At 38.0% G+C, this 14,725-nt stretch overlaps 2 protein-coding genes and 1 long non-coding RNA gene across 4 annotated transcripts; 1 reads left to right on the forward strand and 2 right to left on the reverse strand.

Annotated features, from left to right (window-relative positions):
- Window positions 1–599: 599 nt before the first annotated feature.
- LOC141901986 (GPI alpha-1,4-mannosyltransferase I, catalytic subunit-like) lies at window positions 600–4,122 on the reverse strand. Of its 2 annotated transcripts, none has more exons than XM_074789598.1 (5): window positions 3,727–3,810; window positions 2,716–3,245; window positions 1,775–2,033; window positions 957–1,058; window positions 600–872 (listed from the first exon to the last, which is right to left on the reverse strand). In XM_074789598.1, exons 1-5 carry the CDS (start codon window positions 3,805–3,807, stop codon window positions 648–650), a joined length of 1,197 nt encoding a protein of 398 aa, XP_074645699.1. In that variant the 5' UTR covers window positions 3,808–3,810; the 3' UTR covers window positions 600–647. The 2 variants fall into 2 exon arrangements, with proteins under 2 accessions (XP_074645699.1, XP_074645698.1); XM_074789597.1 differs by lacking the exon at window positions 3,727–3,810 and adding an exon at window positions 3,877–4,122 and having other exon boundaries at window positions 603–872.
- Window positions 4,123–6,768: 2,646 nt separating this feature from the next.
- Window positions 6,769–11,018, forward strand: LOC141902004 (uncharacterized). The gene is made up of 9 exons (XM_074789629.1): window positions 6,769–7,076; window positions 7,533–7,658; window positions 7,738–7,889; window positions 8,849–8,925; window positions 9,001–9,077; window positions 9,161–9,241; window positions 9,331–9,424; window positions 9,505–9,581; window positions 10,102–11,018. Exons 1-9 carry the CDS (start codon window positions 6,873–6,875, stop codon window positions 10,237–10,239), a joined length of 1,026 nt encoding a protein of 341 aa, XP_074645730.1. The 5' UTR covers window positions 6,769–6,872; the 3' UTR covers window positions 10,240–11,018.
- Window positions 11,019–12,565: 1,547 nt separating this feature from the next.
- Window positions 12,566–13,810, reverse strand: LOC141902749 (uncharacterized). Its single transcript, XR_012618936.1, has 4 exons — window positions 13,548–13,810; window positions 13,171–13,291; window positions 12,977–13,080; window positions 12,566–12,751 (listed from the first exon to the last, which is right to left on the reverse strand). It is a non-coding gene; the product is annotated as an uncharacterized LOC141902749 (long non-coding RNA).
- Between the last annotated feature and the right edge of the window lie 915 nt (window positions 13,811–14,725).

The following is a 14,725-nucleotide window of genomic DNA, read 5'->3' on the forward strand; positions in this document are numbered from 1 at the left end:
TTCCTCAGTATTTCCTTGAATTTAGACATTACACAGATTCTTGACTCAGTTCGCGAGTATTTCGTTGAATTTAGAGACCTAACCCTAATTACTCGGTTTCCTGACTCCGTTCTCCCTACAATTAGAAAGGAATTTTTGGATTGACGGTTGGTGCCTTCAGATTTCATCCTCGGTTTTTGACATTCCATCTTTTGAGCCCAAGCGCGACCCACAGGTCAAGGTCAATGAATCCAGAGGATATGCATCGTAAGGACCTAGTCTCAGTTATCTACAAACAATCAATGTCAAAATGCTAGCGTGGCCCATCAATAGGTCGAGCTTTTGAAGATGGTTAGCCACCAGGAACCAGTCACTCAAAAGTTTATTAAAGATAACCAGTGGATAGTTGGCGTACACTGGTTACAATGAGTTGCGTAGCAGCGCCGCGGTGCGGAATAGTACGCCAACTCCTCATTAAAAATCATTGCTACTGCAGTATTTATACACTGGGTATCGTTAACCAACCTTTCAGCAACTGACCCAGGAATTTCAATTCTCTTACGATAAATAAACTTAAAACAATACCGGTACTGATTAATTATTTCTACGGATGAATTTTATTCGAAAATATACGAATCTATAAAATCTAAATTTGATATCAAAAATAATCAGTCGATATTTTGAAATAATTTACTGATACTTCGGCTTAAAACGCATGGTGAGATTTTCATTTGTTTACCATCAATAAACATTGATTTATGTTGATAATGTTGTAATAAATTCGATATTATCCAAATATTGATAAGAAAAAACATGATTCCAGCCAACCATATAAACATGAATGTGTTCATTCCTTTGAATTCGAGAAAATATGCAGGACACAACCAAACTCCCTACAAATAGAATAACATGACTATCATGAAAGAATTCATACTATGATTTACAGGATCTGTAATGAAATGATTTAGTATCTATACCTGACCAATAAACCACATCAGTAATAGATTCACAGCTTTCTTCCAGGTCATTGATAAGGATGGTAGTATAAGTGGTAACAAACACAAGTACCAGAGAAAATACTGAAAAATTCAAAACAAACATTTCACGTTTATTTATACGGTCAAAACACAAACATCAGGGGCCAGTTGCATAGTCGTCCTGGGGCCCGTTGCACAGTCGTCCTCGGGCCGGTTGCACAGTTGTCCTCGGGCCGGTTGCACAGTCGTCCTCGGGCCGGTTGCATAGTCATGACTTAGACTCGAGACCAGTCTAAGACCAACTTAGTTCTATAACCAATCAAACAACTTAAGACCACTGTTAAGATTTTAGACATTTGGACTTATGTCACGACTGTGCAACTGGCGCCAGGGGCTGGTTCCATAGTGATGATTTAGACTTCAGACCATCATAGTTCCATATCTATCAAATCTAAGCCCAGTCTTAAGATTTAAGACAAATTTTGGACTTAAGTCTGGACTATGGAACTCGCCCTAGGGCTGAGCTGCAAGTTATATAAACACTAACACTGGTCTTAGAATGACTATAGTAACCGAGATGGTCTTAAACAGGTTTAAAAATCTAATATATGACTACACAGACTAGGCCCAAGGGCCAGTTACATAGTCAGGGCTCAGACTTAAGACCAGTCTAAGAACATCAGTTTTATAGCCTATGTAACAATTTGAGACCAGTCCTAAGACCACTTCTGGTCTCAAGTCTTGTATATGGAATCGGCCCCAGGACTCAGTTCTGGGTTAAGTTCGATCTGAAGATAAGTTTCCAGCGTGTTATTTACCTGCGATGTACAAACTTTATTGAACGTAACAAAAACGATGGTGTGTAAAAACCAGCAGAACGACAAATCATCGTAGAACATCAATGAAATCGCGACTAACAGCAACAATTGAGGAATGAATACGACGAGCGAGAGCACGACTGAGTACGACGATTCAGCCGTCAGGTAAAACATGTAGAAATATACGGAGAAATTATGTCTGATGTCTCGTCTAGTGATGTGATACAAATACGCTTCATTCAAAAACTCTTCACCATACCTACAAAAAACAAACATAAATAGAACTCCCACTATTTACGCTTAACAACCGTCTCTTAAGAGAGTCTGAAACATTGTTTCTTATGTATTGATTTAGTAACCTTTCACAATTGTATATACAGTAAACCTCGTGCATATTTGGACATGGCTATCTTGCCGACCCGTGACTAATTAGATCTTCATAACATATTTTCTTACCCTTAACTCGGACCAATTTACTGATCCCAGTTTGTACCGTCCTCCCCCTGCAGGGATTCGAACCTGATGGCATCATTGAGAATGTCACAGCACGAAACCCTGCCACACTAGACCGAGTGCGCACAGTTACACGCGCAGCTTAGAAGATGTCATTGTTAACCAATCAGATATCCCGTTTTATTTTAGCCCGGGGTTTCCCATTTATAATACTTCCGTGAAATTTACCTCAGCGATTATCGTAACGAGCAATCTGATTGGTGCCGCAAGTTTTCGTGCGGCAAAGCTGCGCATATACCTGCACACCCAGTCTACTGTGGCAGGGGTTCGTGCCGTGGCTGAGTGTAGCGATGCCATCAGGTTCGAATCCCTGCCGAAGGAGGAGAGAATGAATCCCTGCCGAGGGAGGATGAGTTTGTCGGGGTTAGGCTAGGTTTACTGTAATGGGTTTTAATGAATCTTATCAAGAATTTCTATTTCATACTCACAAGATATATGAAATTCCAGTAAATGCGACGAACGTAATTCCGGCTGTAAATACAAATTTAAATCTCGTTCTATTCGGAAGCAGGATCGCTGTTAAACGATTCTCGGCGTTGTTCGCTCTCAGATAAACTCCGTCGCTCAATAACAGGTAGATCGGTAAAGCGTACGTAACCGGGTAGATCTTCATATGAACGGAAACGGCGTAGAAAACGGCGGCGATTGTTGTACGTCGTACGAGGAGACAGTAAAGAGTTAACAGAACGAGTAACGTCACGATAGACTCGGCGTTTCCCCGACTCGACACAGCGATCGGTAGAGGGTTATATATCCATATACAAGCACATATTAAACACACCGATTTACAATTCTTCAATCTTAATTCTAATATTTTATAGATTAAATATCCGCACGTAACGTCACACGTAATGAATAATAGTTTCCCCCACAGCGCACTGATATAGACATTCGGAGTTAGAATCAGCGCCAACAGCGGCGTGTATCGATACGTAGCTCTTTTATACGGAGATTCACCCTGAAAATAAATAAACAGTTTAGAAACTGGCCACAGGAGCCAGTTGCACATCTTAAGACTGGTCTTAAGTTGTTAGATTGGCTATAGAACTAAATTGGTAAGAGTAGACTGGTCCTAAGTCTAAGCCATGACAATGCAACCGGCCCCAGGAGCACGCCGATGGGCACAGGAAACAGTTTACTATCATCACAGTATCATCGAAATATCCTTCATATAGTCACTGATTGTCGGGGTTCTTTAAGATTACTGGTTACTAAAAGACATTCCACAAATTGATAATTTCACAATTGGATGTAATTAAACTGTTAGGCCTATATCAAAAGTGAGTGTCACTACTCATATTAAAAGGTGAAGTTTGTTAGTATTTCCTGACATTGTTGTGTGGAGCCAGCAGCCATTATCTTTTTATCCATTATCGAAAGTGTATACATTCAGAAGCTGGCATTTTTTTCTCCACAAAAAACCATCCAAAATAGATTACCCCAGGAACTATCTCAAGCCCATATCGGCGAGCACCTGTGAACTGACAGACAGCGAAACAACCACAAAACGCTTGTGACATTATTGAATTAATTGAATTGTTATTATGACCCACAGTACACCACAGTGATGACTGACATACAATACATACCTCAGTAATAAACTTAGCAGCATCAGAAAAAACGAAGTAATCAATGTCAGTGAATTTAACCGCCATCGTTCGATCCTGCCAGATTCCATACAATACAAACACTATTCTAATAGCGAATCCTGACAATAAATGCAACCAAATATTCATCATTTTACCACACATTTTGACATAAACAAGGAAGTAACTTTATTTCCGGGTTAGTGTCAGATTTCACCAGTCAATGGCAGCACTCTATTACTCGCTTGCCACAGCGGGAACGGAGAGATCGACGATTCAAGATAAGATATTAAGATAATCATAAATTACGTGACCCCAACCAAAACTTTTGCGTACATAGAGGTTTTACACAAATTAAATCATCATATAAAAGAAAAATGGATACAAACTTGAACAATATAAATATTGCGGGTGTGATACAACCATGTCATAGTCCATGGTTGGATAAGCACTTTTTGAGATGAGCAAGAGGACAGGCTCGGGCCCCCGGGTTGGGTTTGTGAAATATAGTAGCAAAAAATTTCTTCTACTGCAAGTTAATTCTAAAAAGAAAATGGAAAATGGAAAAGATTCATCACCCGCTGCCGGCGTCAGGTCCACTACTGAGTCCAGTCTCGCGGGCGGGACATGGACACACTCACTCTGAGCCGGGGTATGGCCTTATTAAAAAACGTCGCCGTATTCACGCCAAACTCGACTGATCGGTAGGCCTGGTTCACGCAAGCTCTCATACGGAGCGCCGCGAACCGGCCAATCTCAGGACTGGGGGGCTGGGTGACCCCAGTGCCCCCCGGATCCGCCCTGATTTGATACGATTTGATACGGTGCACTCACAATTTCTTTTCGAAAAGCTGATGAAATGGTCAAAACTAAAATAGAAACTGAAACTCATAGGGAATAAAATGCGGGGGCCGCAGTATTTTCTTTCAGCCGATTGGAACAAGTCGTCAAATTCGATCCTGTGTTGTGGAAATCTTATTTGATTAGAGTTACACGTGACTCAAATGAATGATCAGGAAAATCAAATCTGATGTGATACTAAGATAAATTCGCCTGTATCCATGCCTGTCGGCCCGGCTAAAAAAATTTAAGTAAAGACCGGTCAGTCTATGACAGAAGCAGCTTTGCCAACCAGTTTAACGTTTAATCAAATTGACAAAACAACATTGAAAAATATGGCCCTAGCAACGCCCCTAGCAACTGAACGCTACTCTATGACTGGATTCCTCAATCTTCAGATGTTTGGCGGTATCGATTTGTGGCGGCGTCCGGGTCTAAGTCACTGCTCCGTTTAAAAGGTTTATTTAATTCTGTGTTTATTATTTGATTGTAACCATTTAAATCGAACTCGGTTTCATGTTTTTGTCATTTCAGCAGGCTAATTAGGACCAGACGAACGATCAACTAACGCCCGAAGAGTGAGAATAGAATTAATAGATCTACTACAATGATATTATCTCATTCAGGTTTTACACGTCGTATCATGGACTCTTAAAACGTGGTTCGTATCGTATCGTATCGTATCGTATCGTATCGTTTTCGCAGTCATTGAAGAAGGCCTATTGGCCTATAAATTTGATTGCCTCGGTGTTTCGCTTAAGTTGCCAGGTATTGCCAGCACTTTGGTAATAGCGGAAAACATAACAACATCCGTGAATTCCGATAACATTCAGGTCCAAGTTAGTAGTGCTCGACCCGTAGTAGGAAATGCTTTTCTTGCCAGTGTTTATCGAGACGTAATTTGAAAGCATTTGTAGATGGAGCATTCACTATATCTTCCGTGAGCGAGTTCCAGTTGTTCACCACTCTGTGACGGAAGGAGTATTTCCTGATATCCTTCTTAGTTCTCTGTTTTTGGATCTTCAGAGAGTGTCCTCTTAGATTCACTCTTCGTTGATCTCGTGGCACTAAGGAGTCTCCAGCGCGGTAGTTGTTATGAACCAGATTGTAGACAGTTATCATATCTCCTCTTGCTCTTCGATAGCTCAACGATGGAAGCTTTAGTTGTTTTAGTCTTTCGTGGTATGGTAAATCGTACAGATGTGGTACTAATTTGGTTGCTCGTCGCTGAATTTTTTCGTAATTGTCTACATCTTTTAGTAGGTGTGGGTTGTATTGTTCGATCGACGCTAACATATATTTTCGTTGCGCCTGTAGTATATACGCGTTTTACTCGGGGCTTGTGACGATCGATGATTCGAATACTAATACGAATACTAATGTTTATTACACTCCAACCATTCCCTTGGTATATGGAGGAAAAACAGTATTTACAACTATTTACAGAAACAGGAAATAAAAGTATTTTCAAACATAACAAACGTTATTTACAACATAATATTTACATACTACCGGAGGATCTATATACATCTAGACCTAATTTGATACATTTAGCTAGAATTGGATTCATCAAGGTTGAAGGTATTTGAACTTCAGTAATTTTTACAGAATTCGGTAAGTAATTTACAGTCAAAAATGAAATGTAGTTCGTCGCCTAAACGTTACAGGTGGGGCATAATCTATCGGTTCTGGGTAGATGGAGATATGACAATTTGTTATACAAGAGATTTAAGACCCAATCCCGAACTGGAATAAACTGGTCTTTATACTGTCTGGTGCTGCCCCTATGTATTACGATAGCGGGAAAAACGTGAACTAACATATTACTCGCTTGCCAAAGTCCTCGAACGGCTGCACTGGATAAACTATTTACCGATTTGTACGAATACGAATACGAATACGAATACGAATACGAATACGAATATTTTATTACACTCCAACCATTCCCATGGTATATGAAAGAAAAAACAGTATTTACAATTATTTACAAAAACAGTAGATAAAAGCACTTTTGTGGCTCGACTCAGAGCGCCATCTCCTGCTGAAACGTGACACTAACCCGGAAATAAAATTACTTCCTTGTTTCTGTCAAACTAATATAAATTACGACACTTATTACTGATGTGTTTGTAATACTCAGAGAAGCGGGGGTCGGAGAAATGGATCGACCATTTACAGACTACGTTGAAGAGGCAAAAACCTGGCAAACAGAAAAAACACACTTCCATTTAAAATCGTCGGTTGCAAATGAAAATCGTTTATATTTTGAGAGTACCACCAGTAGTGGCAGTACTCAGCCTGCTGCTGCTGATGCTGGTGCGGTGACATTCTTTATAGATTGTCCTGATGGTTCAACATCGTGGGTAAGTCATGACATAAAGTACTGCATCGGTATTGGTGCATGCTGAACAGCAACCTCCCCTAAACAAATCGTGGGCGATGTAGGCCTATTTATTATTAGACCATGAAGGGTATGCAGCCATGGTTGGCATTGTAAATTTTATTGTTTGTTTTTCTCTCAACCTGTGTACATAGCCTGTCATGCTTTCTGTGAAATAAATTTGAACTTGAACTTGAACTGCATGAGCTGAGCAGAGGATTCCTGGCAAGCGAGGAGTGTGTACAGTCAGTGTTGGGAAGTCAGAAGAGAAGGCCCCGCTTAATCAGTTATATTTACTAAATTTAATCTCAAAGATATTCTTTATTCTACCTTTCAAATCCCCTCATGAGCCTTGAATGCTTATCCTCCTGCCTGCCGTCGATTTAGAGGATACCGCCACTGTGACTGACCGTAACAATTGATTGCATTCTATTTTTAGAATATCTGGAGCGATCAAGATCGAACTTTAGACGTTTTAAAGATGGAAATGTCGGATTTTTTACAATCTTCTCGTCCTAAAACTCTGACCGATATTTTAAACAAAGCTGATAAAGAATTGAAAACGGTAAGAAACTTCAGTAAACATTAACACTGAACATATACCATACAGTGCTGCCCTCTAGCTGTGTGTACTTGTATTTCAGTTACTGGGAGCTACGTGTATAGATTGTAAGAATAGGGAAGATGAAAGTGAAGATGAAGAAGAAGATTATGATGAGGACGATGATGATTTTGATAGTTATTATAACAGTGGTGATCTAGATGAACAAGATGATTCATTGAATGACCTCGATAAGTAAGCCATTCTAAAATCCCTTACTTTCTTGAATAGTTTTTTGAAATCTGCCCATGTCATACCCAGGTATATGATCAGAACAGGATACATGAGAGAAATCCCAAAAATTCAGCCAAACATGAAAAGTTATTGAGTAAAAGAGTAGATATTTTGAGCGACTTACTCTTAAAGAGCTTCTCATCTTTGGCTGAATCATTATGAGATTTCTCTCTTACATTCACCTTACACGGATAGTTTGTATTTTCTCAAATTATTATGAGTGGATACAGCGTATCCACTCTGAGTGGATACATTTATACTAATGGCCATAGTCTAAACAGAACTAAATACTTTATATTAACTGACACAATCTGATAGCAGCTTTCTAGAGTATACGTATGCCAATTAATGATTATGAAGTCACTCGATGTCTCATATACTACCTGTACTACTGATATATCGACGATACTCACTTGCAATATCTCACACTCACTTGCAATATCTCACACTACCTGTACTACTGATATATCGACGATACTCACTTGCAATATCTCACACTACCTGTACTAGATATATCGATAGTCACTCAATATCTCACACTACCTGTACTACTGATATATCGACGATAGTCACTCGATATCTCACACTACATGTACTACTGATATATCGATAGTCACTCGATATCTCATACTACCTGTACTACTGATATATCAATATTCACTCAATATCTCACACTACCTGTACTACTGATATATCGACGATAGTCACTCGATATCTCACACTACATGTACTACTGATATATCGATAGTCACTCGATATCTCATACTACCTGTACTACTGATATATCAATAGTCACTCAATATCTCACACTACCTGTACTACTGATATATCGATAGTCACTCGATATCTCATACTACCTGTACTACTTATATATTGATAGTCACTCGATATCTGTTGATATATTGATATTGATGTTGTAGAGATATTGAAGAATCTGCGGCTGATCAACAGTTTATTGGACAAGGCTCCAGCACTGCTGTACATAGATTATTAAAAGGTAAAATCATTTCATCTTCCAAAACTGAATATTATCATCTTCATATGTCTATTCTAAATCGGTGGCTTCTTTCAGATTATAAAGCGTTACAAAAGTCCGATGGTAAATTTGGAATTGAAGGATCTCCTCAGGGTAATAATCTCTATATTTGGGTAATTATCGTTATGTTGTGATTGAACACTTGATACGACGGTGAAGTATGAATTTTAATGCATTTGATGATGTTATTTTTCAGGATGTAAAGTTGACAGATTTTCCACTTGATTCTCAGCTTGGAAAAGATTTAGTAGAATATGCAAAGCGCCACAAAAGAGAAGTATATGATTTTATCTCTTGTTTGAACTTAATGAATTGAGAGTCACTTGCCAGCCTCCTGTTAGTCAGCTGTTTATATGTATTTTGTAGCCTGTGGTTTATATAGAAATGAAGTTTCCTAAAGAATACCCAATGTCTCCACCTTTTGTCCGAGTTATTAGACCGAGATTCAAGTTTCTTACCGGTAATTATTTCATCATACAAGTCATGATGTTAAACACAAGAGTGTGATCTGATAAAACTGTTTTAACTGGTTATTTTCAGGTCATGTAACAATAGGAGGCAGTATTTGCATGCAGATGTTAACCCGGTCTGGATGGAGTCCCGGGAATGATATCGAGGTTAGTTGACTTCAGATACTCTAACCAGACTTGGTGACGATCTACCCACATACCAGGGGCGGATCTACAGGGCGCATGCGTTACTTAGATTATAGTGTAGTTTCTGGAACTAAAAAGATTTAGTGATTGACAGCGGAGTAGCAACCAAATAATTATTGGTCAGACATAAAGCTAAATCATTGCCTAAGCGCTGTGCGCTTAGAGTTCGGAGCGTGCACCAATTGGCGGCCGAAGGAATTGATGAATTGATGAACGCGTAGAGGCGGGGGAAGAGTGTGAGAAGGGGGCGGTTAATGCAAATTTGAACGAATCAGAAGAACCATCTTGGTAATTATTAACCGCACCGGTAGCTACGCCGCTGATTGATCAAAAGTAGGTTGCAATATCTCGTTCTACACTAAAATCTGAACCCATCCACTATTTAGGATAGTACGGTCTGGATCGACCCCCGAGTAGCCTGCACTGCGTTCTAAGAGTAGATTGGGTCGTTTTGAGATGTTGTATATATGTATATTTGTAGAGTATATTGGTACAGATACGTTCAGAGATTATCAGCGATGGTAAAGCTCGTTTAGACTACAGCGTTGATCGTCCCTACGACGAGGCAGAGGCTAAACAAGCATTCGAAAGAATGTTACAGAGATACGACTGGAAATAAACTATAAATATCCCTGATGAAAACTACAGTAACCTTCGCGTCACTCCGACGAACTGAGACTGGGAAAACTGGTCCAAGGCAAGCGATACGAAAAATTACTTCAGAATGTAAGAAATATTTTGCTAGCCATGTCCGAGTGAGGCGAGGTTTACTGTATTAGAAAAACTGGGATATCATAAGAGAGCATTTATCAAGTGCATCTAGTAAGTACAAAGTCAGCAACTAACATAAATCTACACAAAGAAGGCATGAAATTGTAGTTAATGAACAGCTTCAAACTAGTTTATATCCAGTTCGATGTACAGCTACTGCCTGGTGCAGTATGTTTGTTCTCTTGCATTTTATCATTCATTTATTTGAATCATGTTTATCATTTAATATCCGTGTATAAAATCAGCTGAAACATTGTTCTATTAGTCATGATATTTGCTGGTCAAATTTGACAAACCGTGTATGATACATTTATGACTCATGTTTTACTTATTACTGCATCTACTTAGATTCCTAATTTCTTTTTGTTCAATTTCTTATCTATTACTATACAAGAATGTCTCAATATTATTTTTATGAAATCTAGAGTTTTAATTTTGTAAAGGGCCTACTGTACATGGGGAAAGGCCTGCCCAATTTCATTATTCCTTTTAATGAAACTGATCTCGTGGGTTGAATCTGGTCCTTCTGTCTCATTGAATTATTGATGATTAAAGAATCAAAGATATATTTGTATCTGTGTTTATTGTTGTTGTGTCTCGTCTTGAAGTTTCTTTGAAACTGCATAATAAAATTATGAAATTATTAGTTTTTATTGAATTTTTGAGTTCCTTTTAAGCACCCTATTGGTGCACAAGGATTTTACCACTCTGATCTTGTTTGCATTTTCCAAAAGATTCTAACATTAAAATGGACACACGTGTGGGATGTACGTAGGATAGGGATACTGAAACAGGGTAACTTGAGAAGACTTTTTTTGTTGACTTTAAGCAGCAAAGGTGAGTTTCATCGGTAGTCAAGTTAGGTTAGGTTAGTTTCCCCAAGTCTAGTTATGTTAGTGACTAGCGGTGAATGGTCGCGTTGGGCGCCTAGTTTGGATTCGTAGTTCTGTTGAGTTAACACCTAAACTAGGACACAGTTTCAACATGATATTGTGAGTTTAATCTTCCAACTTACCATAGTTAAACTTAGTCATCTGTTTGGAGAAAAAAAAATTTCGCAAGGAAAGAGTTAAAAGGGTTAAAAGGCCAACACTAGGGTTATTACGTTTATTTAACAGTTTATTTTAGGCTTACACTAGGGTTACTGTATTTATTCACAAGGCCAACACTAGGGTTACAACGTTTATTTAACAGGCCAATACTAGGGTTATTACGTTTATTCTGCAGGCCAACACTAGGGTTACTGCGTTTTTTCACCAGGCCAACACTAGGGTTACTACGTTTATCCAGCAGGAACCTGCCTTTTAGAGGCAACAGCAGAAATGTCAAACTTACCATAATTCTGATGAAACGGCGTGGAGAACTCGGCGCGCTGCTGTGAGAATGTAAAAATAGTACAGCGTTGCCCAATAAATAAGTGAATTTTCATTCTATGTAACTAGCACTGTTCATATATGTGAAATAATAAAATATTGTAGAAAAGAATTGTATTTATTCATCATTGGCTATGTACGGATTATTCAAAGACTATTACGGAAGTGGCTGAATAGCCACTTTGAATAACAATTTGGGAAACCAACAGTTCTGAATGAGTGAATAAACAAACGAACGAACAAAAATCTACTTCTATTTTGAATCATATATCATCACTTGCATCCCATACCGCATGATAAATGACGTCACCTCTATATACCCGTCATATGGAATACTGAACTTGACCGATTACTAGCACTGCCTTTTCAAAGTAATAACAATTTACTGTCACTGCCGTCCTCTTCTGCACTACTAGTTTTAAGTTCATCTTATTCATTGCCTATATCATTTTCCCCTTGGAATGAAACAAAAATGATAACTTATTTCTCCTAATCATCAGCCAGCTGGTCGTTTTAATAGCAGTTGATTTCTATATCTGCCGGGTCTATTACAGTCATGGGACCGTCTGGGTCAACTTTCAAGCTCAGCAGAAATAAACACGGAATCAATTTTGTATCCTAATATTTCAAAAAGTCCTTTAAGAAATCCTCATTGTGAAACTGGGCCCCAGCTTATCCGCTATAGATGAACTCTTCAACAAAATATAACGATTATAAACATTCATTTTATGGAGAATTGTATTTTATTAACGACATAATTAATACAATAATAGTGAATACTGTTTATGCATTTCGCTAGGATTATACTAAAGTTATAGCACCAAAATTAGAATTGACAAATTATGAAAAACATTGTGAATATATAATATGAATAGAAATAAACATGAATAATGAATATCATAATCATCATCGCAATCATCTCCATCCCCATATTAAATCCTGTTCATATTGATCATCTTAATCTTCCATTGGTTATTGCTGCTGTTGCTGTAAATAAAATTCACATTTAAAGAAAAAGTTACAAAATATTTCTATACTGTTTTGGAAAGGATCTTCTCTTTTGTACAGAGAGCTGCAGTCGACTCTTGGTGTCAGTAGATCTATTGGAGGTTTTTCACTATCATACGGACACTAATAAAACCAATCAGGAAACAAGTTCTTCAAACTTTAGGGCTGTGCCGGTTACTGACGAAATCAAGTTTATCGACTCACATGGTTTTTGATAATTTCCCGATATGATTGTTTTTAGTAGGCTAAGCGTGACTCGTGCTTACATCTTCAGTCGAACAGATCATCACCATCGTGGCGTTCATTGTCTATTACCAAAAATACATGAAGCATGTAATAGTAAGTATGCACAGGAAATAATGGCCCTTAAGCGTCTCGTTGCACTCGTAAAAACTTACTATTCGGCGTCTAGTGGCACTTCGTAGCCGACGCTTCCTCAGCTAAATTCTCTGCCATAAAACTTACTATTCTGCGTCTCGTTGCACTCCTCAACCTGAGTTTTATTGGCGTTCTTGCATTCTGTAAGAGAATTCAGGGATTTATGACAAAATTGCAGTCGTCGAATGATTTACACTAAAACTCATCCAGATATCCATGGTTAGTTATGGAACTTGATTGACTTAAACAAATTAGATATTTAACCCCCCCCCCCCCCCCCCGGTGGGGAGAAACAAAACCTAGGATAGTCCCAATTCCATCAGAATGTGTCAATGCGTTTATCCTTGGTTTAAATGTTTGAAGATGACCCAGCACCAAAGACCTATAAATATCTTACTTCATTCTAATGAAATGACCTGCTTGTGTTCATTTACCGGTGCTGGTGCTGGTTCTTCCGGAGCTTGTATGGCCGCTGGTTCCGGAGCTTGTACCGGTATGGCTTACCTTCGATATTTTTAAAGACACATCAGTGCCATTTATCCTGTGGGGATTTGCCTCTATGATGCTAATCCCCACAGCGGCTGATACCGTCACAAAACAGTACCTTAGTGATCTACAATGAAAATATACATTACTCAGGAGTTGTAGGAGTTACTGCAATATAGAAGTAAATGTCTTTGTATAAAAAGGAAACATCAAGTTTCCGATGGGTTTTAATGGATCAGTTAATCAGGTAAACAACTCAGCTGTGACGTGAAATACTCAGTGTTTATGATCTGAACTTCCCTTTATAATTCCTACCAACGTCTATATTACTTAATTATGAACATTAAACACATTTGAAATAAAGAAAAAATTATAAACTTACTGCTGCTTTCTGTTTTTAATAATGTACGCTTTTTATTTTTCCAAATGGTTTCCATGTTGTTTTTTTTATTTTTCTAGTATTTGAACTACCACGGAAGTAGAGTTTTGCCTCCATTTGTGGAGTAAAGATGAGAATTATAAAACACAGCATCCGTTTGATAAACAGGTTGAATATAAAATCATTCATTAACTATGAGATTGGTTCATTAATCAGCTAAACAACTCAACTGTCATGTGAAACACTCAGTGTTTATGATCTGAACTTCCCTTTTTTTATTACTTTATTATGAACAATAAGCACATTTGAAATAAAGAAAGATTATAAACTTACTGCCCCTTTTTGTTTTTAATAAAATAAATTTTTTTTATTTTCCCATACTTTTTTAATTGTGTGAGAATTTTTCTTCGGTTGGCTAAACCTCTGAAGTACAGATTCATCTGTGGAGTAAAGAAGAGAATTATAAAACACAGCATCCGTTTGATAAACAGGTTGAATATAAAATCATTCATTAACTATGAGATTGATACATTAATCAGCTAAACAACTCAACTGTCATGTGAAACACTCAGTGTTTATGATCTGAACTTCCCTTTATAATTCCTACCAACGCCTATATTACTTAATTATGAACATTAAACACATTTGAAATAAAGAAAAAAGATTATAAACTTACTGCCCCTTTTTGTTTTTGATGAAAAAAACTTATT

This window comes from Tubulanus polymorphus, chromosome 3 (genome assembly GCF_964204645.1).
Source record: "Tubulanus polymorphus chromosome 3, tnTubPoly1.2, whole genome shotgun sequence".
NCBI lineage: Eukaryota > Metazoa > Nemertea > Palaeonemertea > Tubulaniformes > Tubulanidae > Tubulanus > Tubulanus polymorphus.

Coding starts and splice junctions, on each gene's coding strand:
- LOC141901986 (XM_074789597.1), bottom strand. CDS start 4,038: ATGTGTGGTAAAATGATGAATATTTGGTTGCATTTATTGTCAGGATTC. Junction 3,246..3,876: donor CTGCTAAGTTTATTACTGAG/GTATGTATTGTA, acceptor ATTTATTTTCAG/GGTGAATCTCCGTATAAAAG. Junction 2,034..2,715: donor ACTGGAATTTCATATATCTT/GTGAGTATGAAA, acceptor TGTTTTTTGTAG/GTATGGTGAAGAGTTTTTGA.
- LOC141902004 (XM_074789629.1), top strand. CDS start 6,873: ATGGATCGACCATTTACAGACTACGTTGAAGAGGCAAAAACCTGGCAA. Junction 8,926..9,000: donor TGTACATAGATTATTAAAAG/GTAAAATCATTT, acceptor GGCTTCTTTCAG/ATTATAAAGCGTTACAAAAG. Junction 9,582..10,101: donor GTCCCGGGAATGATATCGAG/GTTAGTTGACTT, acceptor GTATATTTGTAG/AGTATATTGGTACAGATACG.